The sequence below is a fragment of the Nelumbo nucifera genome, chromosome 4 (genome assembly GCF_055504915.1).
Source record: "Nelumbo nucifera cultivar China Antique chromosome 4, China Antique-T2T, whole genome shotgun sequence".
NCBI lineage: Eukaryota > Viridiplantae > Streptophyta > Magnoliopsida > Proteales > Nelumbonaceae > Nelumbo > Nelumbo nucifera.
Window position 1 is genome coordinate 68,051,134 of NC_142652.1, and position 27,926 is coordinate 68,079,059.

Consider the following 27,926-nt stretch of genomic DNA (forward strand, 5'->3'; position numbering starts at 1 on the left):
ATATACAAGCAATGCCTAGCACCCTCAAACAGGGTAGGTATGCTGCCCAAACCCCAAATATAAACGTTTAGCTGCCAATGTTTACATTCATAATCCCATTTGTAACCAAAACAAGCTGCTGTCTGTTCATTCCCTGCTTTGCTTGTCCATCCTATGATCATCTCTCTTCATGATTTTTGACTCTTGAGAACTGCATATGGATTTCATAGTTGTTAAGGCAATGCTTAGGCAGTAAGGTGTTTTTTTGCTTGCCTTAAGCCTCACCTTGTTATTTTTGTATGGGAGATGAAACAAATTTTAGGTTTGGTTCAGCTAAACCTTATTGTATTAGTTTGTATGAATAAGAGTAAATGGATGTAAGAAGGCTTCATAATTATTTACATTTTAATTTTTTAGATCCATGAAATGTGTGAGGCAAACCAAAACAAAAATGGTAAATAATGTATTGTTTTTTTTGGCTAAATAACAATCAACAGATTTCATTAATATAAATGGAATATATGTATTATGTACACATGAGGACCCCAAAGAGAGGTATTACAATGGAGCCTAATGCATCTGTCCCCTTTTGACCCATTGTTTGTGTTGAGGTTTTAGACAAATTGTGTAGTCTATAGTGGTAGTTTTTTATTATTTATTGTTTAGATAGGAAGCAAGGACCACAACACTCTTGTTGGGTCCTTTTTGAGCAGTTATTTTAATTGTTTTATGCCGTTTTATGTGTTAGCCACCCTATAAGGGCATATTTCTCTTTGTACTCTTTATTATTTCAGATTATAAATTATAGTGAAGAGGGCAGCCAGCATTAGTGCTCTCTTTTCTCTCTCAAATCTCTTCTCTTCCTTTTCTCCTTTGTTCTCTTCTTCAAGAAATATTCTTTTCTTTTACAGATTTTTTATTTCAGCACCTTTCTATTTGGTATTAGAGCAAGGTTAGGGTTTCTTGAAGTTTTTTCATGCAGTCCTAGATCAGCCGATTGCATGAGGAGATAAATGTTTGATTGATCTACTTCTGATTGCCCAGTTCTTGGATTTTTTGGTGTAATCTAGTGATCAGGAGGGTGATCTATGTTTTGGCATCAAAATCAGGAAGAATTGGAGTGCGGAGAAGAGTCCTAGTCAAGTTGGACTCTTCAATTTTGATCTGATCTTGGGCACTCAGGTATTGTTGGACTTCTCTAGGTATTCTATAGGGGGCTGTTAGGTTTCTGGAATTTTCTAGGCCTTTTGGAGTGGCCGATTCACTTTTTTCTCCGGTGGAAGATAGTGGGAGGAGAGAGATTTCTCTCTAGATAGGGTTTTCTTCTTCCGGAAAGGTCTCTTACCTTTGTGTGTGAGATCAATTTGATCTTAGAGGCTCTCTACCTTTTTTTTCTGCTTTTGAACTATTTGAAGTAAAATGGAGAGTTAGAGTACCGAGCAGAAGTCCACCGGTAACATGGGTCTAGGTGTTGGAGGTAGTAGTGATATTTTTGGGTCTGGAATTATTACTACAGTGAAGTTTGATGGTACAAGTTATTTAGAATGGGCACAAGCAGCCAAGATGGCCATTGGTGCTCGTGGGAAACTGGGGTACGCCACTGGGGAGGAGAAGAAACCTGATATAGATCCCTCCCGATGGGTACAAGATAATTTCATGGTGATGACCTGGCTGTGTAACTCTATGTTACCTCACATTGGTAAAAATTTTTTGTGGGCTAATACTGCAAAGGAGATTTGGGATGGAGTGACTGAAACCTATTCCCATAAACAAAATGTAACTAGAAACTATGATTAATACAAAATAGGGAGATAAACCTCTTGCCATCTATTTCTCCATGTTGAAAACTCTTTAGTAGGAGATCAACCACTTTGAAACTGTGGTTTGGGAGAGTATGAAGGATGCAACAACCTATCAGAGGTTGGTAGGAAAGAATAGGGTTTTTGAGTTCTTGGTTGGGTTGAATCCTGAATTCGACATTGCTAGGCAACATCTCCTTTCTAGAGAAAGTGTGACTCTTTCTCAAGCTTATGCCTTTGTCTTTGGAGGGGAGAGTAGGAGGAATGCCATGTTGAGACAACCTGGGATTGATCAGTCAGCTATGGTTAGTATAGTTAAATCTAAGCCAAATGGATGCTCAGAGAGTGGATGGGATGTTGGTGCTTCAAGGAGGGCTAACCTAGCAACTCCATGGAAAGCAATTCATGAAATTTTTCTGCATTTCCTCAGTTGTATCAGGTATAATGCTTGTTCTGGTAATTCTATTCGGTTTTGGGAGGACATTTGAGCTGGAGATCTTCCCCTAAAAGACCTTTTTCCATCCTTGTACTCTCTTTCTTTGTATAAAAAAGATGTGATTCAAAATTCCTTCCTTCGATTTTAAATTTGTTGTCTTTGTCTTGGGATTTTGGTTTCCGTAGAGGGTTAAGGGAGGATGAAGTTGATTGCTTGTCTGCTCTTCTTGGTCTCCTCGATAAGGTTTGGTTGGACCCTTTGAAGCCTGATAAGAGGATTTGGGCCATTCACCCCAATGGGTCTTTTTCTTGTGGTTCCTTTCAACAAAACTCTTGTGCCAAAACTCCTCCCAACAAAGTTTCCCTTCCAAAGAAGCTGGTGTAGGCCGGTTCTCCCCAAGGTTATGGCTTTGTGTTGGGAAGTGTGGCTTGATAAAGTAAGCATAATGGATAACCTACAAAAGAGAAGACCCTTCCTATGTATTTCTCCAAACTGGTGCACTCTTTGTAGATCTCATTATGGGGACTGTTATCATTTATTTTTATCTTATAGTATCATTGTAGAGCTCTGGGTTTGGCTTCTATCATTGTTTGGGTGTAGATGGGATATGCCGATAGAAGTACGATTTTTAACCCTTCTATGTTCCATTGCCCCCATAAAAGAGGAAGGAAAATGTGGAGGTGTGCACAAGCAGCCTTGTTATGGACAGTTTGGGAAGAAAGGATGCCCAAATCTTCCAGGAAAAGGGGAGGAGCAGTCAGGCCTTGAAGGACTGCATTTTGTATAAGGCAATACATTGGTTAAAGACTCTAGATTTGTTTGACCATTTCTTCTTTACTGACTGTTGGAGGGATTGGTTATTAGCAAGTTGTTTCCTCTTCCAAGGTAAAGGTAATGACAAGCCGGTTCCCCCCTCCTCACGGTTTTTTGAAGCTGAATTTTGATGGGAGTAGCTAGGGCAACCTGGGTCCCTCTAGATTGGGTGTACTAAGGAATGAGGCTGGAGAGGCTGTCTTACTATACTATGGCCCTTTAGGTGTTGGGAACTCTATTCGGGCAGAGCCGTTAGCTGCAATACAAGGAATAATTCTTTCTAAAGAAATGGGTGTGGAGCAGCTTCTGGTTGAAGGGGACTCTAAGACAGTGGTGAACTGGTTAGATAATCCCGAGGATGTCATGTGGGACTACAAGAGTGAGATAAAGAAATTCAAATGGCTGACAAGGAATATGTTTGTAACAGTACAGTGGGTTGGGAGATCAGCTAATGCATTTGTTGATGTCTTGGAAAAACAAGGGACAAACAGGGAAATATTGTTCTTGGTGCAACTGTAATTTGTGTTTTTTAACAGTCATGCACTTTTTGGTATAGTTTTTGTGTTTTCTGTATGGAGTGGCAGCACCTCACGCCTCTCTAAGGGGATTTCCATGTAACCAATCTTTGAATTAATGGAATATGATTCTTTACTTATCAAAGAAAAATAATAATAATAATAGTACTATCAACCCAAAATATGAATAATTTAGTCTAATAATATCTATTATACTACTATTAGTACCATAGAATAAAAATATAAATACATTATGTAGTGTCTTGCATTTAAATGTTAGGCGTTTGGGTGAGGCGTCCCTCCCCCTCCTGTCTCTCTCTTCTTTGTATCTGACCATCATCTCTCAAGTCTCAAGTAGCGTTTCTACATTCTTCCAAGTATGATTTTTACAGAACAAAATATATAAAGGTAGAATGATGAAGGTATGGAAACACCATTGTTAATGGGCCCATCCTAACCCAACTGAATTATTCGGTTCATTTATCACAACTAGTTCGGTTTGGTTCGGTTTAAGAGAATGACTAAACCGACCGAAAAAACATCCCTATTGAGATGGAAATCTAGTAAATTTTAAGTTTCTTATGAAGGGGCATTCCTTGACTGATTATGCCATCTGATAGAGAGTAGAAAAACTAATCTGATTAACTCCAAAATAAACTAACAATCTATCTGAAGGTAAAAAACAAAACTTGCATGTCAGTAACTGTACATGACTCCAGCACGATGTACCTCAACTTTGTCATCGGTCTCATTTTGGTCCATCAAACAAGTGGCCATCATTTTAGTGTTACTTTTCTCTGATTTTGTTGTTAGATACCATTTTTTCTGCAAAACATGTTTTCGTAGACACTAATATATGTTTTTTATATCTGATATTGATTTCTTCTCAAATTTCTAACCCCTCACCCATAAAAAAACCTGTCATGGATTCCAGATTTATACCGATTCTGCTGAAGCCAAGATTCCTGCAGTCCTTGATTACCTGGGAACTGTCATTGAGGTAATTATTTCTCTCCTTGCTTATTCATTTTCTTTAATGGTTGACATGTTGGCTGCTTCTGTAGTGATCAGATGGGGGCTTCCATCAAAGCCAAAATTTTCTCCTTATTGCAATGAATCACATTAGCAAAATCTCTTGGATTTGGAGGCTAAAAATTGAAGGAGATCCAAATGTGGTAGTGGGCTGGATAACAGGTTAACGGACAGGCCCATGGAAATATTCACAAACATTAGTAGCCACTGGATCTTGTTGATTAGGAAATCATCTAATGTTCTAACAGATTCTTTAGCAATGACATTGATCCAAAGGGAAGTGCTGTATTTGGGTTCTATCTTTACAGAATACTGTCAATAGGTGTGTTAAGGGACTGTATATGCACAATCCAAGGTGTTAAAGATTTTTTGCTTTCTGCTATATTACTAGAGATTATCATGGCTTGTGCCTCATCTAGGTTTTTAGATGGTAGTAAGAGAGCATTTTCCACTGCCCAGACCAGGTCTAGCCTGGGATGTGGGTTTGACAATATATGCCCAGGCCTGGCCTGGATTTAGCATCTGGGCTTTCCTGCATAAGTTAGTAAAACTAATTTAGGAAAACTTAAATTTAAATCTAATTTTGTATTCAAAATTACAAAAAATATATTTAAAAGTTTACTATATGTTGTTAAGATATATATACATACATATGTATGTATGTATGTATGTATATATGTATGTATTTTAAAAATTATATGTATAAATCCATACATATGCACATGTATTTTAAAAATTATATGTATAAATTCATACATATGCACATGTATTTTAAAAATTATATGCTAAATTCTGAGCCTGGCAATGTGGTCCCAGGAGAACTGATCATCCCTACATATAATCTATGTATAAATTCATTATTGCAGCATCAGTAAAATTTATAAAGTTATTATCCCAAATATGGTTGAATGTTTGCTGGTTGAGTGCCTGTTGGTATATGCTGTGGAATTCAGACGTGGTTGGGTACGTGGATGCCCTGACACTCTTAGCAGATTTTGAGTTATCAATGTTGCTGTAGTTGTTTCTTCAGATCTCTATTTGACTGTCCTATGCAAGACATATCCAAACCTTAAGACGGCAGGTTAGCTACACCTTTTTATTGGTCTGGCCTGCAGTGATCCCCTAGCCACATCCCCCCTTTCTTGATGGTAATAATATTAATTCAAGTTACTGTTGTAATAATCTTTGTTTTCCACTTACTGATGCAGGCAGGTTGCAAGTTCCTAATTTTTGCACATCACCAGGCTATGATTGATGCAATATTCCAATTTCTGCGTGTAAGATCACTTGAATCCTTTTTGGCTTTTCTTGTAAGTTTATCAATTCTCATTCGTAACTATCAAAATTCCAGAACAAGAAGGTTGGTTGTATTCGAATAGATGGGGGTACCCCAGCATCATCAAGGCAAACTCTAGTATCAGATTTTCAGGAGAAAGATGATATCAAGGCTGCTGTGGTATGACATGGCTACTTTTAACTAGTAAAATTGCTCATCCGGCAATGGTTCAAGTCTAAGTTGAAATACTGTGCAGTTATCGATTAAAGCTGGAGGTGTTGGACTAACATTAACAGCAGCAAGCACAGTCATCTTTGCCGAACTGTCTTGGACTCCAGGTGACATAATACAAGCAGAAGATCGTGCTCATAGGATTGGCCAGGTAACATGGAGCAATATCTAGATGGTTTGTATACATAAACATGATTGTTTTCTCTTCTAATACATAAAAGCTGTCCTGCTGATCACAAGAAAAAAAGGAAAAAAAAAAAAAAAACTGCAATTTATAGGTATAGAATGAGTCTAGTCAATTCTTGTTAAACTTGTAGACCCATCAATTAATTCTGAGCACAGCTTGGGGTGATCATGGGTTGGGCCTGAATGAAATGATTTTAAAATTTAAGTTATAAAATTATAAATAATTTTATTAGTTTGCTATAGTACATTTATAGAATTTGACATTTTAAAAGAATTAAATTTGATATTTCAAAAGAATTGCAATAGCTGAAGACGAGGACAGGGAATGTCACCCCAAGAAGCATACTCTTTATAAAAAAAAAAAAAGTAGAAAATGAAACATGCTACATCATCTTCTGATAAGCTTTTCCCATTTACTATGTGCTCCTCTTCGTTTTCTTTTATTCTTCTATGAATGCATTATACCCTCTATGGTTTAAGAACAAAAACTATAGTCCCTTTCCAGTGCAAACAATTGAAGATTTTCAGTGCAGACTCTGGGTCCTCAATCTCTTTAGTTACCATGTCACTGCAGAGGAGTGTTAAAACTAATTTTTTTTCTCACTTGGACATAAGAACTCTTTTCGTATCATTTTCTCTATGTAAAGCAGAGTTTCATTGAATGATCTTTCTTCAGAAATTGTGTCATTTAATGGTTGTTATATAGAAATGATTAATGTTTTAATTGATTGATCTAAGAGTTGTATGAGTCAATTAGGGTTTTGTCCTTGTGTTGACTTTTTATAATTGGATCAAATATAGATCTGCCGCCATCTTCTCTTCTTATATGTCAATTACTTGCCATTTTAACTTCTGTTTTTATTTATTACTATATGTTTTGATTAGATTGAGAATAGTCTTTTGTAGTTACTAGTATAAGGGTATGTGCTATGCATGTGTGCAAGTAAATGGTAAAGATATAAGTTTGCATTATATAATCAAATTTTACTTTTATCACCTGCACCAAAACTAAGGCAAGTAGGCAAGTATCCACTTTATAATAGTATACGTGCGCATTCTTCTTTTTCTTTTGAATTATAGTGACTTGGTAATTTAATCAGTAGAAGTTGCTGATAATTGATTTTGATATATGCTTTGTGAAGAAAAGAAGTAGAAGCTGAAAGGTTTCAGCAAGAGAGAAAGAAAGAGAAGAAGAAAAGAGAGTGGGATGTCGCCAGGGGCGGAGTCAGGGGGTGGTGGAGGGGAGCCATGGCCCCCCCTTTGCCTTCAAAATTCCCACAAAATCCATTTAAATTCCACTTATATTTTGACCCCTTTACCCATGTTTCTTAGTTTTTGGTCCCCCCTATCCATGTTTTCTAGGTTTTGGCCCCCCTTAAGAAAAAATTCTAGCTCCGCCCCTGGATGTCGCCAGAATTGAATAGGTCCGGCCACCAACCCCTCTTAATTTATATACTTAAATAAAAGAATGAAAAAGTACAATGATACCCTTAGTAGGGTGGCTACTTTAAATAGCTGAACAGTCACAACTTAAACTTAACATAAACTAATGGGCCTAAGGCCCAATAACTTCCTAACTGAATAAATTAAATAAAAATAAAACAAAGCTGGGCCCAATAACTTAAAATTGGCCCAATCTCAACATAATCATATCAAAATAGTAGGCCAATTATCAAATCATAAACTCCCCATGATTTTAATGAAGTATTGAAAATTGAAATATTGCTGACATTTCGGAAAAATATAGAGGATATTTGGAAAGAAATAGGATTCCCGGAATTCGTATCGCCACCTAGCAAATGAGGATATTTCAGGGATATTTTGCTGAATATCGCCAATATTGTGAACCATGGTCATATCATAATTATGATAAGTTTAAATAGTTTGGCCTATGTTGGCCTTGAACATACAAGGGCACCTTTTGAGTTAATGGTTGTTTTGATATATTTTCTTTCTTTTAGTTTAGATTTGCATATTCTTGTATATTTAGTTGTTATTTTGTTTTTTATTACATAATCAGTGCCTCACTTCAATTCTAGTCCTTAGAAAATGTTGAATGGTCTTCTTTGATCAGGAATTTATGGTTGTTGTTGTCTCTAATGGCTTCTTGAAGGAATAAGAAAGAAAATAGGGAGAGAAAGAAGAGAGAAAATACCCGGGATCACTCATGGGATGCTTAGAAATACTCTAGGCTATGGGAATCACTCACCATAATTAGCATAAGCTGATGAAAACTTGATAAACTTCATTGCTCTGTGTAAAATGCCCATACATATTTATAGACTCTTACTGTTAGACTCATAACATTCCTAGGAGTCAAACAGTTAGACTCATAATAATCCTAGTAGGAATCTGTAGAGAACACTGATGTGGGCCCCACTGCTGCGGTCCCCACTGTGTTCGTATGACAGCACATGTAACCTTTGTTAGTTATATCAGTGTTAGTTGGTAGTTATCTTAGACAGCTTGTTATTTCAGTTTATTATTTGTTTTTATTTGCCATGTAAGCATTAAGGGCAATTCTGCCCTTTCCTACATTTAGTGAACATAATCTATAAATATTGAGAGAGTGGCGGTGGCAGATTCATTCGATCTGTCCCTCCTTTCAAAACCCTTGTGTACTTCTGCTTTCTTCTCCTTTCTTCTCCCCCTTTCTTCTACTTTTCTCAATCCGAAATCTGTTGGAATTCAAGACTGATTGTAGTCTTGATCGACTACTTGGTATCAGAGCCTATCTAGGGTTTCTCATGTGAGTCTAGTCCAGCCGACCACATGAGAACTGTCTAGGGCTGGAAGCTTACAAAGGACTGTTCGTTGGTTGATTCTTGGAGGTTACCAGAAAGTTTAGCAGCTGTCTGAAGACTTGTAGAGGCTTGGAGAGTGTTTTGGTAATCAGGAAGAATCAGAGAAGGTTAGGGTTCAGGCCACGATTGAAGGTAGTGATCAGAGTTTTTCTGGGTAAGTCTTTATTTTCCCCTTGAGATTGCTGTCAGTCAAGATAGGTTGGACCTATCTAGGAGAAGCGGCCGAACTCTCCTATTTTTTCTCAGAGGTGATCAGTTTTTTAGGGTTTGTCATTAACCCTACGGCTAGACTTGACTGTGAATTCTTTTGGAAGGTGCGGCTGAGCACTGTTTATGTTCTCATAGAGGTTTCCTAACCCTACGATTAAAACCCTAATTCTGCTTCAGCATTACAGATTGCTTTCTAAGTGGTTTTCAGACATGTTTTGACTTCCGAGCCTGTTTTGGGGGTGAGAACTGTTATCGGACTGCTTATATTCTGATTGCCGATTGGTTTCAGGTCAGATCTGAACTGATTTCATACAGATTTCTGATTGTGATCAGTTGTTTAAGTGCTGTTTTCTATTGCAATAACCCTAATAGTTCTTAACTACTGATTCTTAACTAAGAATGGAGTTAAAAAATCAGGGAGAAGGTGGTTTTGGGAACAGCAGTTCTGGTAGTATGTCTGAGACTGTGTTTCAGATTACAACTGTGAGATTTGACGGATCCAATTACTTGGAATGGGCCCAATCAGTCATGATGGCTATTGGGGGAGGGGGAAAACTTAGCTACTTATTGGGAGATGTGAAAGAACCTTCCAAGGAGGACCCAATGTATACCAAGTGGGTTCAGGAGAACTACTTGGTTATGACATGGCTGTGCAACTCTATGCAGCCACATATCAGCCGAAATTACTTGTGGGCAAAGACAACCAAGGAGATATGGGATGTCATGAAAGAGACATACTCCCAACCCCTTAATGTTGCTAGAGCCTATGAACTGAAGTGTGAGGTGAATAACCTTAAACAAGGAGAGAAACTTGTTTCTGTTTATTTCTCTACCTTGAAATCTCTGTGGCATGAAATTGACCATCTGGAGACTCTTGAGTGGGAAAGTCCAAAAGATGCATAAACCCATAGAAAGCAAGTCGAGACCAATAGGGTGTTTGAATTTCTGGCTGGCCTGAATTCAGATTATGACATTGTGAGACAGCAGATACTGACAAGAGACAGTGTGACCCTATCTCAAGCCTACTCCCTGGTGCATAGTGAAGAGACCAGGAGAAAGGTTATGATGCAACATCATCCCTTCCCCCCAGCCCTGGCAGCAGTTAAACCTAAGTCTGGGGGTGATACAGAAAGGGACATGAAGAAGGAAGATAAACGGGATCTAGCATGTGAACATTGCAAGAAACCCAAGCATACGAAAGATACATGTTGGAAGTTGCACCCTCATTTAGTTCCAGCAAAACTGAGGAATAAAAGGGGTAATATTCATATGGCTGTGAATACTGATTCTGCATCCTCGTCGGGCACAAAAGGCATGTCCCTAGATACCTTAGCTGCTGTTCGGGCTGCCCTAATACAGTTGGAAAAGGAGGTTGGGAATTCAGCTCAGTCATCTCAGTCACCATCAGCCCCTGCCACATCAGCATTTGCTCATTCAGGTACTCGGGCCTCAGCTTACCATGCTTCAGCTCCAGGTAACACTGAACATTGTTGGGTAATAGACTCAGGTGCATTTGACCATATGACTAGCTTGCCATCACTGTTCACTACTTATCACCTATCTTCTGGTCGAGATAAAGTATCCATTGCTGATGGCTCTCTTGTTCCCATTTCTGGCAAGGGTGACATCAAGTTATCTGAAACTATCTCTTTATCCTCAATCTTGCATGTTCCTAAACTTGATACTAATTTCCTTTCAGTCAGTAGTATTACAAAACATCAGAACTGTTCAGTAACCTTTTTCCCTGACCGATGTGCTTTTCAGGACTTGGAGACGAGGAAGGTGATTGGGACTGGTCGTGAGACGAATGGGATCTATCTGCTTGGAGAGAGTTCTCATTGGAAAGAGCCAGTGGATAAGAAGTCTTTTGTTTCTCAGTCTGAGTCGGTTTCCTACAAAGCATAATCGGTTAGGTCATTTAACTTTTCGGTCTTTGAAGAGTCGGTTTCCTACTTTATTTGAGTCTATTGAGATGTGAAAGTTGTGAGCTTGCCAAACATTGTAGAACATCTTATTCCTTGAGTAATAAAAGTAGTAATTTTTTTGTTCTTGTGCATACCGATGTTTGGGGGCCGTGTCACATCCTTCTATGGGTGGGTACAGATATTTTCTATTGTTTGTTGATGACTATACCCGTTTTTCTTGGGTCTACCTTATGTGTTCTCGAGATGAGGTTCCCGCCTTGACCCAAAACTTTCATCAGATGATTTTAACCCAGTTTGGGGTCAAAATCAAAGTCCTCCGATCTGATAATGCAAAAGAATACTTTGCCAAGCCACTGGCCTCTTATCTACTCGATCATGGGGTTATTCACCAGAGCACTTGTCCTCATACACCACAACAGAATGGGGTTGCCGAGAGGAAGAATAGGCACATTTTGGAGGTGGTTAGAAGCATTATGCTTACCTCCAATGTGCCTATCCGTTTCTGGGGTCATGCTATCCTCACGGCAGTGTATCTCATTAATTGGGTTCCTTCACGGGTTCTTGATATGAAGCCTCCGTTTACCCTTCTATACCCAGACGAGGAGTTGTTTATTGTTCCTCTTAAAACCTTTGGTTGTACCTGTTTTGTTTAGCTTCTTGGACCTCATCATTCCAAATTTGACCCTAAGGCCTCCAAATGCATCTTTCTCAGTTATGCACAAACTCAAATGGGTTATTGCTGTTATGGTCCTGTTTCAGGTAGGAGATTTGTCTCGATGGATGTTACCTTCTTTGAGGAGGCACCCTATTATCCTAGGGTTTCTCCTCAGGGGGAGAGTGGTGAGAATTTGGGTCTTTTTCCTCAAGGGGAAAGCAGTGAGAGTGGGGTTAACTCATCTGAGGTTGTTCCTTTACCCATTCCATCGAGTGATGAAGACCGTAATGGTGAGGGTTGTCAGAGGGATCAGGAGTTGAAAGTCTATCACAGGCGATGCAGGCAGATTGATCTCGGTCATCAACAGTCCAGGCCAGCCCCAGTTCCTTTTGTGGATCCAGATCCAGGTACTACAGTCCCAAGGCCCATTGAGATACCTTCCACTGTTGCTACTTCCCCTCCTTCTGATGACCTTGACCTCCCTATTGCGGTCCGTAAAGGGAAACGGCGTTGCACCACATCCACAGCTCACTGTATTTCCCAGTTTCTATCCTATGATCGCCTGTCTCCCTCTTATAGGTCCTTTCTCACTTCCATTGCTGATATTCCTATCCCCAGAACAGTGCAAGAAGCCTTATCAGTTCCAGAGTGGAAAGATGCAATGAAAGTTGAAATGGATGCCCTTTTGAAAAATAATACTTGGGATCTAGTTGACCTACCTAAAGGAAAGAAGCCAGTTGGATGTAGATGGGTATTTACTGTGAAACATAATGCTGATGGCTCCATTTAAAGGTACAAAGCCCGGTTGGTTGCAAAAGGGTTTACTCAGACTTATGGTATAGACTACTTGGAGACTTTTGGCCCAGTAGCCAAGATGACCACTATTCGAGTTCTATTAGCCCTTGCAGCAAGTTACTCTTGGCCCTTTCTGAATGGAGGCTTACAGGAAGAGGTCTACATGCAGTTGCCCCCTGGATTCTATGATACAGAGACAGGTAAGAAGGTTTGCTGACTGAATAAGGCATTGTATGGATTAAAGCAGTCCCCTAGAGCTTGGTTTGATAGATTCAGGCTAGCCCTTGGAAAATTCGGCTATGTACAGGCCCAATCAAATCATACACTATTCGTTAAAAGAGTGAACTCTTCTTTGACCTTGCTTGCTGTATATGTGGATGATATTGTAGTGACAGGGAATAATAATAGTGAGATTGAGTCCCTCAATCAGCTCTTTCATCAAGAGTTTGAGGTGAAAGATCTTGGTGCACTGCGATATTTTTTGGGTATTGAGGTTGCTAGATCTAAACAGGGGATCTTTGTCTCTCAAAGGAAGTACGTTCTAGATCTGTTGGCGGAAACTGGAAAGTTAGGTGTCAAGCTTGTCGATACACCCATTGAACAGAATCACAAGATCAGTGCAAAGGGTGGAGAGCCTCTTGAAGACAAAGTTATGTTCCAACGGTTGGTTGGAAAGCTCCTATATCTCAGCCTCACACGGCCAGATATCAGTTATGCAATCAGTGTTGTCAGTCAGTACATGCATTCCCCTAAAACTACTCATCTTCTTGCAGCTGAGAGAATATTAGCATACTTGAAGAGATGCCCAGGTAGAGGTATACTATTCAAGAACAATAATCACATGAAGGTGGAGGTCTATACAAATGCTGATTGGGCTAGGAGTGCTGATGACAGGAGGTCTACCTCTGGATATTGTGCTCTTGTAGGAGGTAACCTTGTTTCTTGGAGGAGTAAGAAACAAAGTGTTGTTTCCCGCTCTAGTGCCGAAGCTGAATACAGGTCAATGGCTAACGGAGTGGCTGAAATCCTATGGTTGAAATCACTACTTGAAGAGCTGGGTATTGATTATGAGAAGCCCTTGATGTTGTATTGTGATAATCAGGCAGCTATTAATATAGCTCACAATCCGGTGTAGCATGACAGAACTAAACATATCGAAGTTGATCGACATTTTGTCAGAGAAAGGGTCTCATCACAAGAAGTGTGTCTCCCGTATATCACCTCCAACATGTAGCTCACAGATCTTCTCACCAAGGCTGTTCCAAGGAAGAAGTTAGAGGCAGACCTATTCAAGTTGGGAATGACAAATATCTATTCCCAACTTGAGGGGGAGTGTAGAGAACACTGATGTGGGCCCCACGGCTGTGGTCCCCACTGTGTTCGTATGACAGCACATGTAACCTTTGTTAGTTATGTCAGTGTTAGTTGGTAGTTATCTTAGACAGCTTGTTATTTCAGTTTATTATTTGTTTTTATTTGCCATGTAAGCATTAAGGGCAATTCTGCCCTTTCCTACATTTAGTGAACATAATCTATAAATATTGAGAGAGTGGCAGCGGCAGATTCATTCGATCTGTCCCTCCTTTCAAAACCCTTGTGTACTTCTGCTTTCTTCTCCTTTCTTCTCCCCATTTCTTCTACTTTTCTCAATCCGAAATCTGTTGGAATTCAAGACTGACTGTAGTCTTGATCGACTACTGAATCAAACAAAATTGTCTATCCTATTTCAATTCAAAGAAGACTCGGTAACTTTACTCCTACTTATGCAATGACTGAAATTTTAAATATAAGCAAACTATAAATAGACAATCAAACCCTATTATTGGACCCTACAGAAAAATAACAACTTCCCAAGTACCATCAATATACCATATCGGGACCTGTTGTAAGTCCTTTCTGGAATAAGTCTTGAAGGGTGCTGATCGATCTAGGGCTGTCAATGGGTCAGGTTGGACCCGATGGACCTGAACCGTTTGGGTAGGTTCTGATTCCAAATATGTTGTGTGTGTATATAATGTATAAAATATTAAATAGATTAATATTGTATATATAATAGTTTCAGTAGGTTTATTATAATCGGGTCCATCAGGTCAGACCCAATTGTACCGCGAACCGATCGGTTCGGTTCTTGGTCTAAAATTATAGATCCTATCGGGTCCGGTTCGATTCCGGAGTATTCCCTGTTGGGTCGGTTCCGGTTCTACCTGGACCCAACCCAGAACTGACCCATTGACAGCCCTAATCGATTCCTATTACCTTGTCTCAAGCTGTGGAACCCTTGCAATTTTATGTTACCTCTATATGGCAAGGACAAATTGGATATGTGTCGGATATGAAATTTACACTAAGTTTTAAGTATCTGACACAATAGGGCACCCAGGAACAGGCATTGGGTATCATAGCTGCACCTGCACTCTAGCTTTGCTTCTTGCTTTTAAAACACTGGTAGTCAAATCAACTTCAGTTTACTTCTTATTCTGTAGGGTATGTATAAACATGTCATTTTAATTTTTGATGGATTTTGTAATTTTGGTAGGTGTCATCGGTCAACATATACTACCTGCTAGCAAATGATACAGTTGATGACATTATTTGGTACGTTGTCACATTCCTTTTATTTTTCATATTATTTGAAATGGAGTATAATTGTTTCATTGTGGAGTGCTATTATTAGGAAATCTCTATTGTATGGAACATGGTTATACAGGGATGTTTTTTATGATTGTTTTGCAGGGATGTGGTGCAGAGCAAATTGGAAAACCTGGGACAGGTCATTTCCATTTCTTTCTTGGTTCTTTTTCTTTCCTACATCAAATTTACATTTTCAATATGTTTTGTTTTTCATGTAGCTTTTTTTGATAAATAACTTTCATTAAATTTCATTAGAATCAAAGGATTACATCTGTTACAAGCATCTCAGTGTCAGGCACGAGGTGCAGCCTCACTCTTTAACAAAAATATATAGCAGATTTACAAATGGGCCCAGTACATCTGATCCTTAGTTACCCCTTGCTTAGCTAGAGAATCAGCCAATGCATTGGCCTCCCTTCCCACCCACTGTATAGTTAAAATCATCTGTTGTGTGAGCCATTTGTTATTCATGTAGTTCATTGATTTCTTATTTGACAAGGGGAAAAGGTCCTGTTTGTTCATGCAGAATATAGTGCACCAAGATTCATACTAAAATACTGAATACCTTGATTGGCATTTTAGTTGTAAGGACATCTAAAATGGGGAAAAATAAAACTCAGGAAACTCGCTTTTATTTGTAATACTGTCTAGTTTATTCTCCAGTGAGAAATGAACTAGTATGAAAACTTCACTATTTTCCTTTTAGATCATGTGATTAGACCCATTGTCTTGAGTGGAATGACTGTTCTCCATGCAATTGATTGTACATTACTGCAAGTGTTAGAATCAAATTGAATGTTGGGCAGGGTAAGGTATTTCCATGTGAACCTTGTCAGACCAACAGGTGAAAGCCAAGGGTGGTGTCAGTAGAGGTTGATACATTATGTACACAAACATAATATCTTATTTTGAAACATGTAATATCCGTTCATCTTGCAACTTTCTTTTAGGGACCAGTATTCTAAAAGGCTTCTTAGGCTCACAGGCAAGGTTCATATTTAGGGTTAACCTGTCTTAGTGCTATGTTTTGATGAGTTAACAGCCTAACCTTGAGTTTTATGTTCAAAAGGTAATTCATAATTTCATATATTGTAGTTATACTTATTAATATGATATATTTAGAATTTGAGCAATGCACCCTTTCTTACAAGGCTACACCCTTTACGATAGTAACCTAATATTCTAATTAATTGATCTAATGGACTTAAAATATTTTATTTCTTTCAAATCTTGTATTTGCATATTCTTGTATATTAAAGATTTTTTTCTATTTTAAATGGTATCTCACGTTTTTATAATAAAATAAAAAGGAAAGATTACAAGGCATAAACCACAGGTGATGAGATATCACCCAAAAGAGAAACAAAACAACAATTCCAAATAAAAAAATACAGAACACAACATCAATTCACCTCACTATCAGAATTCATTACATTCCAAAAACCAGATCCAGAAGACTCTTAGCTGTCCCCCTTGAACTCTGGAACAATCAGAATCCATCCCATAATCTTATTGCAGATTCTTGTAACACAACAATCATGAGATTTGTATTTTTGTCTTAAAATGTTCTATATTTTTCTTTCCAAAGCTCCCAACAGACTGCAAAAAAGGCACAAGCAAAAATTCCAAGACCTTGTAAACTTCACTCACTACATGACTACACCTTGAATAATTTCACAACATTGAGCAATTGAAAAGTTTCTTCCACTCGGTCTATACAGACATAGATCACAAAGCTTCCTAATCCCCAACCTATCGTCCTCCCAAAACCTAATTTTTTCACCATTTCCAATATTAAAGGAAACAAAATTCAAAAGAGCTGAAAGACAATTCATTATCCCCTTCCAAACACAAACCCCATAGTATGGTTTAAATACCCTTAAATCCCACCAAAAATTAATTACTCCATATTTGCGTGTAATAGCCCTTCTCCACAGAGAATCCTTCTCCCTCCCAAATCTCCATAACCTCAACCAGAATTCGTCTCCCCTACTATAGGAAACATGTTGGAAATGTCAGAAATATCTTATGGAAATATTGTAAAAATTATGGATATGGTAAAAACATTGTAAAATACGTAAAAATATAGAATGATCATAATGAAGCATAGACACACCTTTTTAAATTATTATCATGTTCCAAATCAATGAAAAACAAGCTAAGAAACTAAGGTTATAGACAAAATTATATGTTGTGATTTGTGAAGTTTTCCTATAAACCTTAGATTCAATACTACAGGATAGAATGTGTTCTAGCAAAATTCAAACTCAGAGAAAATGCAAATGATTCTAATAGATCAACCAACTAATTTATTGCACAAACAAAAATTAATATTTCATTTTATGTTTGAAATAATATCGAGCTAGCAGAGTGTTGTAATCATGTACTTTAGGCAAGTCTGTTAGAAGAAAGTTCGGAGTTTGAACACTGGGAAGGGTCACTTGGTCCATTTTCTGTTGAGTGGTCTGCTAGTTTGTTAGTTTGTTTTATCTGGGCTAGTGATCTGCTTGTCTGTTTTATAGGGCCGGCTTTGTCCCATTTTCTGTTGAGTGGTATTTTTTAATCCGATTGAATTTTTGTGGTCCAACAGATGCTTGATGGCCATGAGAACACATTGGAGGTGTCGGTCAGTGAATCAACAAGAAGCCCTGCCAAGCGGGGACCACTTGACTCATTTGTGAAGCGCTGCAACAAGGATGAATCGGGGCCTCGTCAAAAATATGCCAGACATTAGGATGCCTAATGCTTTAATATTTTATTTTCTTTTTCTGTTTTTTTTTTTTTTTTTTTTTCGGGGGGGGAGAGTGTTATGTATTATGTATGGTATTTGCGTACAAAACCCCACCCCTAGTTTGTACATGGAAATAATCTGGTGTTTTTCTCATCCTTTTTCTTTTTTTTTTCCATATTAAAAGGTGAGGTAATGTTACATTCTGGTAACCTGTATGTGCTAATGTATTTCATATTCTACATTGTGTAAACTTTGTCATTTTCACGACCTTCAGCTTCAGTCGAATACTTGCATTGCCACCTGATAGTATATCTGGAAGGCAACTAGTTTCTACAATCACTGAACTGCATAGTTGTGGGAAGTGGCAAGGGCGGTGGTGTTTCTCATGGTTTTCAAACCATCGTCAACTTGGATGGTTGGACTGTTTAGCCCGGAAAATCATCAGGAGACTGGTTTTGTTTTTACGTCAACTGCTTTTTGCCAAAAAAACTGTTGACTTGGTCAGTGAACTGCAGACCTGGCATCAAACCGTCCATCCATTTGACCCAGACGTTGGTTTTTTGGTGTTATTTCTTTTTTTTTTTTTTTACTTTTTAAATTGCACAATCCAGACAATGTTTTTGGCCCATTTGACCTGGCTGATCTTGTTCAGACGGAATGGTTGAACCACTTGACCTAGAAACCGGCGGATAAAGAAGTTCCAGTTTTGGGTCAGGTTTTAAAACATTGGTGTTTCTTTTCTACCCTATCCTCCTTTCCTCCACTGTGTAGGGGTTGTCTGCACTAGTATAGCAAAATATTTGTCATACTGAAGGTGCAAGTGGATCAATTGATGGCGATGTTTCCTTTTGATTTCACTCGATCCAAGCTAGAGATATGAGCTTGAAATTTGCTCAACTCAAATGCTTGTAAGTTCAAGCTTTACTTGGCTAGAGCTCAATTGTGAACCAAGCTTCATATAAAATATAAAAAATAATATATAATATAAGTTCAATAGTTAACAAAGCTTCATTAGGCTTGAATTCAGTTCGAAGCTTGGTTTAAAGTTTAGACCTAGTTGAATTGAGCTTTTCACATGCCAAACTCGAATAATTCATGAAAAGCCTAGTTCATTCCACCTGTAGCTACAAGCCTACAACAAAAAAGGATGGTCTAGTGGTGGATTTATTTTCTTGAAGCTTCTTGCCATGGGATGGGAATCAATCCCAAGTCTCTTCTGGACCAACCTGGCAAACATACCAACTGAGCCACCTATCAATTGCTAGAAACATAATATATTTGAGCATCTTTCTTTCCACCCATTTCACATATTGTGTCGTTAATTAACTCATCTTTTCTCTCATTAACTCCTATATTTAACGCATTTTGTTTCTGAACCCATTAAATTGCTTTAATCAAGAGGTCCTTAATTTATTTTATATTTCACTATTATTTATGTTATAAAAACTAAAAGTAGGAAGATTCAAACTTGGGGTTTTGTGACGAATGGCAGCACTTTTACAACTATGCTTAACTTGTTATAATTATATGGATTCAATTTTTTTAATTTTAGACATTTACTCTTGGTGTATTTCAATAAAAAAAATTGAAAATGATATTTAAATGTCTTATATTCATAAATATTAAAAAATGATATTGATTTTTAAGAACCAATATTTCAACATTTCCCAAGTGTTAAATTGTTAAAATATGGTTATGTAAGGATACCTTTCTAGTCATTTGAGCCTTAAATTTTGTGTTATTGATGTATTTTTTAAGGATTTATTTAAATTTTTATAACTTAACCTTGTATATCTTAAATTTTTCTATTATATTCATATCTTTCAAAAGCGTACATTCTATAACAATCTCAGATACGCTTTTGAAAGAGTATGATCCCCACCTTTTTCATTTGAGTTTTGATTTTTCATGTTATGGAATGACGTTGTTCCAATCCTCTTTCCGTTGCTATTTTCTTGTATATTCTGTAATGTTTTTATCTACCTACTTGTGCTTCATAGCCAATTGTCTCCAAGGTTCAAAAAATGGTTATGTATCGGCCCGTATCGTATCGGACCCTTGAGTAAAAGTGAAAAAACAAAGGACTGATATTGGCTGATACGCCCAGCCAGTATTGATACTTTGAACTTTGATTGTATTCTTTTCTTTCTTAAGTCTTAACACAACTCAACTCAACTTAGCCATTATCGCAAACTATTTGGAATCCATTTCACGACTATCCTTTTCCTTCTTTCCTTTCTTTTTTTATACATTTTGCATTCACTTTCCTCACTGTTTTTTAGGTTTCATGGGGCTACCCAGCAGAGGTAGCCCATCTCCCTCCCTTTGTATTTGCATATTATCATTCATGGGAGATGTTCTCAATGTACAGCTGTAATGTCATAATATCATGTGCTAGGAGATCTGAATTGCCATTTAACCCCCCCCCCCCCCCCTCCCCCTCCCCCAACTCCTGGTGAGTTCGATCAAATATGATCCAAAAATTGTATAAAAAAGTTAAAATATAGGATATTTGGATCAGCTTTCTCTACCATTTAAGACTTAAAGCTATAAAATATAATTCTCTGACTTATAGAATGAATTTACATGAAGATGAAATATTGAATTTATTAATTATACACTAAATACACACGCATATACATATCATATAGTTCTTAATTAGATCGGATCTTGTATCGGGTATTAGACGTTCGTAGTCGATTTACATCCCTATTTGTGTTAAGCTTCATCCATGTTGTTTCTCTGGTATAAGCTGTTAAGGTCTTTCTCAAGTTGAAGCTGGTTACATAGTGTTTGGTTGCGATAATGAAAGTCTCCGGAGTAGTGCTTCTAATGTCTTTCTACTGTTTATCTATGTGCATTAATCATTTTGACCGCTTATGGGTTAAGAGTTTATAGCAAGCATATATTCGTTAAAATTAATTAAAAAAGGTTCCAAGCAGTTGGTGATAACTCAAGAACCCCCAGAATCCAATCCCCAAGACAACCATAAATTTGATCATAATCTTCTCTGTTCATATCTTTGCATTCAAGATGAATTAACATTGTAGCGAACTAAAAAATTTAGGTGGTGTTTGGCATGTCTTTCAGTCTGTGGAAGTTTAAGATCAAAAAATCGTCTTTTCCTGTTTGGAATCACATAGATCGAAAGACCCGAAGACAATCACATTAAAAGACCGAGAAGGCAAAAATAGGGAAGTTTCAAATGAAGTTTTTGATCTTTCTGCTCTGAAAATAGCTTTTTCTGCTGTTTTTGACATCCTGGTAGACCACAACGCAAACCAAAGAGTCTTTAGTCTTTAAAGACAAGACCCCAAAATTTCAATGCGTCTTCTTGTCTACTGGGCTGTTGAAAGATTTACCTAGAAAGATTTGCCAAACAGCCCCTTGTTAAATAGAAAAGCTTTATCATCTGAGAAATATAATTTGCTCTGTCACTTCGTAGGAAATGGCTAAGCATCGGAGGAAAATGAGGGGTGAGGAACAACCTCATGACCATTCCGTTACATATGAACCTGGTACGAGCTTTTCCTTCGCCAATAAAGGGAGAAGGGAAATATTTCTCCTTTTTATTTTCCGATTTCTCTTTCCTCGCGTTATTTTGTATTTCTATTTTCTAATGTTTTACTGAGTTTAGTCAGGCTGAAAGACCTGACCAGATTTTGAGTCAAATTTAGTTTTAACCGTTTCAGGGGAGTGGTTAGAAAGTATATTGCTGTCGAGGCAGCAACCATGAGAGCCATGATTTTAGCACTATTTCTTAATATGTTCCCTTCACAAATGGAGGCATGGAGTAAAGTCCAAGGGATTCCATAATCTTATTGCAATAATATGAAATTTATAACAACATATGATCATTGTATTTTCGATCTCTAATAAATCACTCATCTTTTTAGCTAAGCAATCATTCATTATTTTTCACTACATAAGAAGTTACAATAAACAAATCATACCTCAAGAATCAAGACCATGCCATAAATCAACAGCTCAGACCAGAAAGTACATCCAAATTTCAACTCCCATGAAATAACAGGTTGTTATGTTGAAAAAATGGCAAGAATCATGTTTGCTGATCTTCTTTTCTTTCTTGGGCTTTCTTTGGTTGGCCTGGTCTTGGATGGGGTGGGGGCATTCACACATCAATATTTTCACCACTGAACCAAAGGCTATAATACTGTAAAACTTAAACTCAATCTTGGTAGCAACCATGTAGGTCTTTTTCTGCCACTCAGGCTCTGCAAGTGATTCGATAGGTGGTAGCAAGCTGATGAATGCTCAGGGAAGATTCTTTCTCTGAGAGGTTCACAAGTTTCTGGATAAACCAAGTCAGAATAGCCTTTAATGAATGAACACTTCCATGGGGAAGTTGAGGTTACATTGAGGGTAATGTTGGATAGGCAAATGTTTTGGAAACTCTCTCCTTCGACACCCTCAAGTAGGCCTGCAATGCTGATGTTATCTCCTCTGATATCTTTAAATGTAACGTTGTTTATGATGGGGAGAGCATTTGGGTCATAAAACTCATCTGGGTGCTCACCATACTGACCAGTGAACCGAATTGCCATTTTTACGTCAGTCAATTTTACGTCCGACACATAGATATTTCTTACATAACCACCCCGTCCTGGAGCTGTCTTTATTCTGATGCCAGTTTTTGAATTGAAGAATTGGAGGCCTTCTGCATGAACTTCTGATACGCCACCAGACATTTCACTCCCAATTGCTATTCCAGAGCTCGATAAAGTTTGTCCAACAATCCTGCGGATAATAATATTGGTACTGGGCCGAGCATATGAAATACCATATTCATCCCACCCACTTTTTATGGAAATCAGATCATCGCCGGTGCTAATATAACAGTCTTCAATGCACACATCACTAGAGGAATCTGGAAATATTTAAACAAGAGAAGTCAGAAAATTTAAATTTAAACAAACAGAATATGGATATGAACTTTTTCTTTTTTAACAGAGTGGAAATTTAAGCTTCTGAAAACTACTGGATCTACTCCACTAGTGCACTTCCATTCAGTCTGTGACAGGTGTTCTGTTACATGTGTGGTCTCATATGCATGGGTATTTATGCACATTTAATTGGACACCTGTCACAGACTGAAGCACAAGTGCGGTGCAAAGGAGTGCAGGAGATCCCAACTCATGTACAAACACTTATAACACAGATGAACAAAATTGACTATAATATTCTTCACTATCATTATCGAGCTTTTTCTTTCTTTAAATTACTTGTGCCGATTGAAAACATTCCACAGCCATTCAAATGCAATAATGCAGAGCAGCGAGATCAATTCTCATTCTTACCCAAGATGAAGTTCTAAAATGGACAAGAATGGGTAAAAATAGGCAGGATGAGAAAACATTTCTATGAAACAAACACTTTTTTTCCTAAAAATGAATTCTTTTCAGACTGACAAGTGACCTATGTTGCTCATAAACCGCCAACCTAGGTCTCCAAAACTGTTGGCATAGATGTTTATCGGTGGATGGCTGGAAGTCAATGTCTGTTGAGGTGAATTTCCACAGTAGCCCACTAGTAAACATCTATGGCAACAGTTTTGTAGGCAGAGTTTCCTCAAAGAATGAAAATGAGCAAGATGGTGCATGATTATTTTTCATGCTGCAGGCTACCCCAATTTTTGTGCTATGGACTGATTTTTCATTCTAAAAAGAATGTGGCCCATGGCAAGAAGTTTGTAACCAAACACTCTAATGCTATTCACTCTTGCCCATTCTTGCCCAGAATGAACAAGAATTAAAAGAATGAGGCCCAGAGAAGTGAACCAAACATAGCCTAAGTTGCTGCCAGGTGGTAATGGACCTCGACCAAAAGTGGGAATCACCTTCATCTAGCCCAACCATTAAGACTGGAGGGGATCAATGCACTCCATCCCTGTAACTATTATCATTTCCCACTTTTCAAATTAAACCAGGAAATTCCTGGTGATTTAGATAAGTTGATGAACTGAAAAACATCCCATTATTGGCTTTCAATGTAATTGAATAACTGGTTATTAAAGGAAAATGTTGTTCTACTTCCAGCATCCGTTTAAATATATCCTGCACGTTGAGAAAGAATCCTAAACCTTCTTGGGCTTCTTTTAGCATTCTTCAGGGCTTGGAATCCTTACTACCCAATACTCTTTAGGTTTATGATCACTTCAATATGAGATTGAAACCAATGCACTTGAAAGTTTTCAGATCAATATATGCAATAAAAGGACTACTTCCAAATACTCAGCGGCTACAACAGAAATTCATACAACTGTGTATGCATCAATAATGGTAAAGGAAAATTTTCTGCAACTACTGAATAATCACCTGGGTCAATCCCATCCGTGTTTGGTGAATGAAGAGGAGCAAGGATAGTGGCTTTCTGGACAAGAACTTGGCTGTTCATCCAGCAAAAACAGTCTCAACTCTCCCCCTAATTCATAAAATCTTCACTTGTGCATTGTTTTTAGACATGATAGACGTAATAAGAAAATCCAAAGGCAAAGGAGATTAGAAACACAAGTTAATTCCGTTTGAAGGGGACAAACCTGCAATACACAGGGTGGATGGTCCAGAATGGTGAGTTCAAGAAGGTCAAGTTTGAGATGACCACACCAGTTGAATTTATGAACTCAACCAAATGAGGCCGTGTGTAGTTCAGATTTCCATTTCTGAACCAATTCCACCAGACATGACCTTGACCATCAATAGTTCCATTATCTCCTGCACCATGAAATATTCAACTTCAAGAACAGCAATATTGAAAATGTAGTAATTCCTTTCTGCATCTTTATTACTAACCCGTTATAATGACATCTATTAGGTTGGATCCATAAATTAGGCTTCGATGACGTGCACCAGGCAACTCCCTACCTCGGCCATATGATGGCAGAGGATCAACAACCGGCCAATCATCAGGGTGCTGAAACAGACCACATATTAGATAAATTTTGTCTTGAGCACCAGCAGAGTGCTAAAACAAACCACAGATTAGCTAGCCCTAGTCTTGAGTTAGAGATAGAACCTCTGGCTTCAAGATTGCAACAGAGTTCACTGTCCAATGGAGATTTGGGCACAACCACTTAAAGACAGGTATTTCACTCACATGCATTAGAATTCATGCCAAAAGCTAGGTGCTCTTTCTTCTTTATTCTTATCCTTATTCATCATAAATCAATGCGACAGAGGGTATAGGTGCTCTTTGAATTTTGGAGTAGCATATTTATTACAGGAATCATGAAACTGCTTGGAGTGAACCAAACCCCAAGTTCCTTGAGATGATCCCTTACCAAGATCAGTCAAACCTCAACTCCTCCAAACCTAGGCAGTTAATTTAGATTATTAATCTATGAAAACTTCAACTCTATGTGCCAAACAATGAACATGCAAGTCAAAAGAGGGAAACAAAGAAAATTTGATGTCCCATCTATGTAACTCTGATAGCTAAACATCTTAAAACAAAGAGTTATAGGCTTACTGTTGATCCGAGAATTATTGCCTCCTTATCTAACAACAAAGTTAGATGACTAATGAGTTCAAAACTTCCCGTCAACCATCGCCCAGCTGGAACAAAAAGCTGTGCCCCACCCTTGTCAGTGAATGACTTGAGGTAGAATATGGCATTCTGAAATGCTTTGGTGTTGAGAATGATGCCATCCCCAACAGCACCAAATTCAGTTATCGTGACACTGTGTGGTCGAACTTCCCTTGAGCTTGTTTGTGTGCATTGAGAGCTGCTCCAGACAGCCCATGGAGATTCACAAATTGATGCAAGTACCAAGAGCACTTCTACCAGCTGAAAGTGAATTCAAACTCAACTCAATTAGAAATTTTACATATGATATCCAAGTTTAATGATTTTCTTTACAAAATTTTCTTTTAAACAGGTTCAGTCTCAACATTAAGTATTAGGAATAAGTGGATTGAGAAATTCAAGCTATTTAATAAATTAAGAAGAGAGAGAAAAGAAAGTTAGCTAAAAGAACTACATTTTGAAATAGAAATGGAATAATACAAATAACTAGAATTTGGATCGAATCTAAATAGAGTAACGCAAATGGGACATTATCTATCAAAAAAAAAAAAAAACAAATGGTGCTCGGCATTTCTAATGGAAAGTTCAAGTTCATTAAGGGAAACACTGGTTAGATGAACTACGTTTAGTCAAAAGAAGAACAAGTTAAGAAATAACAAGTAACAGCCATTACACCTATGAAGAAAATTTTAAATGATCTTTTTCGCCCTTCATCGGATCTTACAATTTTTTTTCCTTGTTGATGGTTTAGGGAAAACCTTTATAAATTATAAAAGCAGGGACTCCAAATACAAGGAAAATTCACTAATAAAATGGGAGGGAAAAAACAATTTCCCCTCAGATCTCATTCGGCTCTCTAAACTCAGATTTTTTACAGATAGAACAAGAATTCAGATCCTTTCATCAGATCACAGAGAATAAATAAAGAAGGAAAGAAGAGGAACAGGAAAAAGGGGAAATGAATCAGATTACTTACAGATATAGATCTTCTCATGACTGAAATTTGTTCTTCCCCTTCAGCTCAAGACCTGAAGCTTTCTTGCAGCTGCCACCTCACAACTCTTCTCTGATCAAATAATAGAGGCTGAAAGACATAAACCCTTGAGGCAAGAAGCTTTTGGGTCGTTTCGATTGAGATCACAAGCAATATACAAGCTTGATAGGATGGGACTTTGAGAACCACCACCCAAATAAAATCATTGAAAGTGGCGGTTGCTGCCCGCCAAAAAACAAACAATCGTGGCCCCAACCAGGACCCTTGTGTCCACCTCCTTTGGGACCTCTCGATATCTCTTTCCCTGTTTCGGTGTATGTCTACGAGCAAATTGAAGGATACCCAGATAAAGCTTATGTGCCAGGAGCAGAAAAGCTCGATGAAATTTAAGTAAACATGAACTGGTTTACAGAGAAGTGGAGTATTGGATTCTTTTTATGGAGTTTTGATGGATAGTACTTAAAGAATTTCAGATGGTACAGTCTTCTTCTTGGTAAACAGAGATTAAGTTGCATGGTATCTCATTTAACAACTCACCTATAATTTCTAACTTCACAGACCACAGTTTCTCTCTCTCTCTCTCTCTCCAGACTTGTTCAAATCACAGATCGGAGCCGGAAAAATGAATAAAATAAAGCTGGCAAGATCGTTATTAGACGTAGAATTTATATACGACTAGTTTACTTCCTTTGAATTTTGAAAGCGGTCAAATTCTTTTTTAAGTAATTTCTTGATTTCCTAAACTGACCAATTTACCCTGAATCATTTCAGCAAATACTTCCACAAGATCTCTCCAAACTCCAGATTATTTGTAATGGGCAGGATAAGAATGCCAACAAGATTTGGAGTTCTGAGTCTTCTGACCCCATATTAAAATTCTGAAAATGACAAAAAACATCCCTACTATTTACCAAAATGACATTTTTGATAATTGGGACATGTCCATAATTATTTAGTCAATAATTCCTATTTTAAAAGACAAAAATAAGTTTTGTAAAAATATAAATTTCCAATTTATAAAAAGAGGTTTTTATTTTTATTTTTATTTATTTATTTATTGCCATTGAAGGGGTCGATTTATGAAAACAAAATGAGATCTAAACAAATCAGCAGCTTACATTTTTGTATGCCCTCATAACTATTATGAGGTAGTACATTACATCTATCCCCTCTGCATCTTTATGAAAAAAAAATCAGTCTTTATTATGTAATGCTACAATTTCCCAATTTGACATGGTTTCAAGTAAAAACGACTGATGCAAAATTTATAGAAGGCCTAGACCAATAATTGGCCTTTGCTTTGGGCTATTAATGCCCAATCTCCATACCTCTGAAACAGAAGCAATTAGAGGGTGTTTGGGGTGATGGTATT

At 37.7% G+C, this 27,926-nt stretch overlaps 2 protein-coding genes across 6 annotated transcripts in view; one reads left to right on the forward strand and one right to left on the reverse strand.

The window, feature by feature from the left end:
* The window catches only part of CHR18 (chromatin remodeling factor18), a 105,060-nt gene extending 86,792 nt beyond the window's left edge, over window positions 1-18,268 (forward strand). For all 4 annotated transcript variants that reach the window (XM_088902897.1, XM_010243137.3, XM_010243138.3 and 1 more), the window contains 7 exons: window positions 4,477-4,542; window positions 5,783-5,851; window positions 5,926-6,030; window positions 6,107-6,232; window positions 15,193-15,251; window positions 15,390-15,426; window positions 17,878-18,268. In XM_088902897.1, coding sequence (XP_088759023.1) covers window positions 4,477-4,542; window positions 5,783-5,851; window positions 5,926-6,030; window positions 6,107-6,232; window positions 15,193-15,251; window positions 15,390-15,426; window positions 17,878-18,021 — 606 coding nt within the window. In that variant the 3' untranslated portion in view covers window positions 18,022-18,268. The remainder of the gene's footprint in view (window positions 1-4,476; window positions 4,543-5,782; window positions 5,852-5,925; window positions 6,031-6,106; window positions 6,233-15,192; window positions 15,252-15,389; window positions 15,427-17,877) is intronic.
* A 3,544-nt stretch (window positions 18,269-21,812) lies between these two features.
* Window positions 21,813-27,193, reverse strand: LOC104586043 (putative polygalacturonase). Of its 2 annotated transcripts, XM_088904272.1 has the most exons (7): window positions 26,537-27,152; window positions 25,504-25,821; window positions 25,051-25,346; window positions 24,828-24,948; window positions 24,575-24,749; window positions 24,354-24,424; window positions 21,813-22,906 (listed from the first exon to the last, which is right to left on the reverse strand). In XM_088904272.1, the coding sequence occupies exons 3-7, from the start codon at window positions 25,135-25,137 to the stop codon at window positions 22,185-22,187; spliced, it is 1,176 nt and encodes a 391-aa protein (XP_088760398.1). In that variant the 5' UTR covers window positions 25,138-25,346; window positions 25,504-25,821; window positions 26,537-27,152; the 3' UTR covers window positions 21,813-22,184. The 2 variants fall into 2 exon arrangements, with proteins under 2 accessions (XP_088760398.1, XP_010241441.1); XM_010243139.3 differs by lacking the exon at window positions 25,051-25,346 and having other exon boundaries at window positions 26,537-27,193.
* Window positions 27,194-27,926: the final 733 nt, after the last annotated feature.

Bases quoted from the DNA above. Each gene is read 5' to 3' on its own strand.
- LOC104586043 (XM_010243139.3), bottom strand. The intron at 24,949-25,503 runs GTAAGCCTATAA...GGTCTGTTTCAG, and splicing joins CAATAATTCTCGGATCAACA to CACCCTGATGATTGGCCGGT. The intron at 24,425-24,574 runs GTTTGTCCCCTT...CTGGATGAACAG, and splicing joins ATCCACCCTGTGTATTGCAG to CCAAGTTCTTGTCCAGAAAG.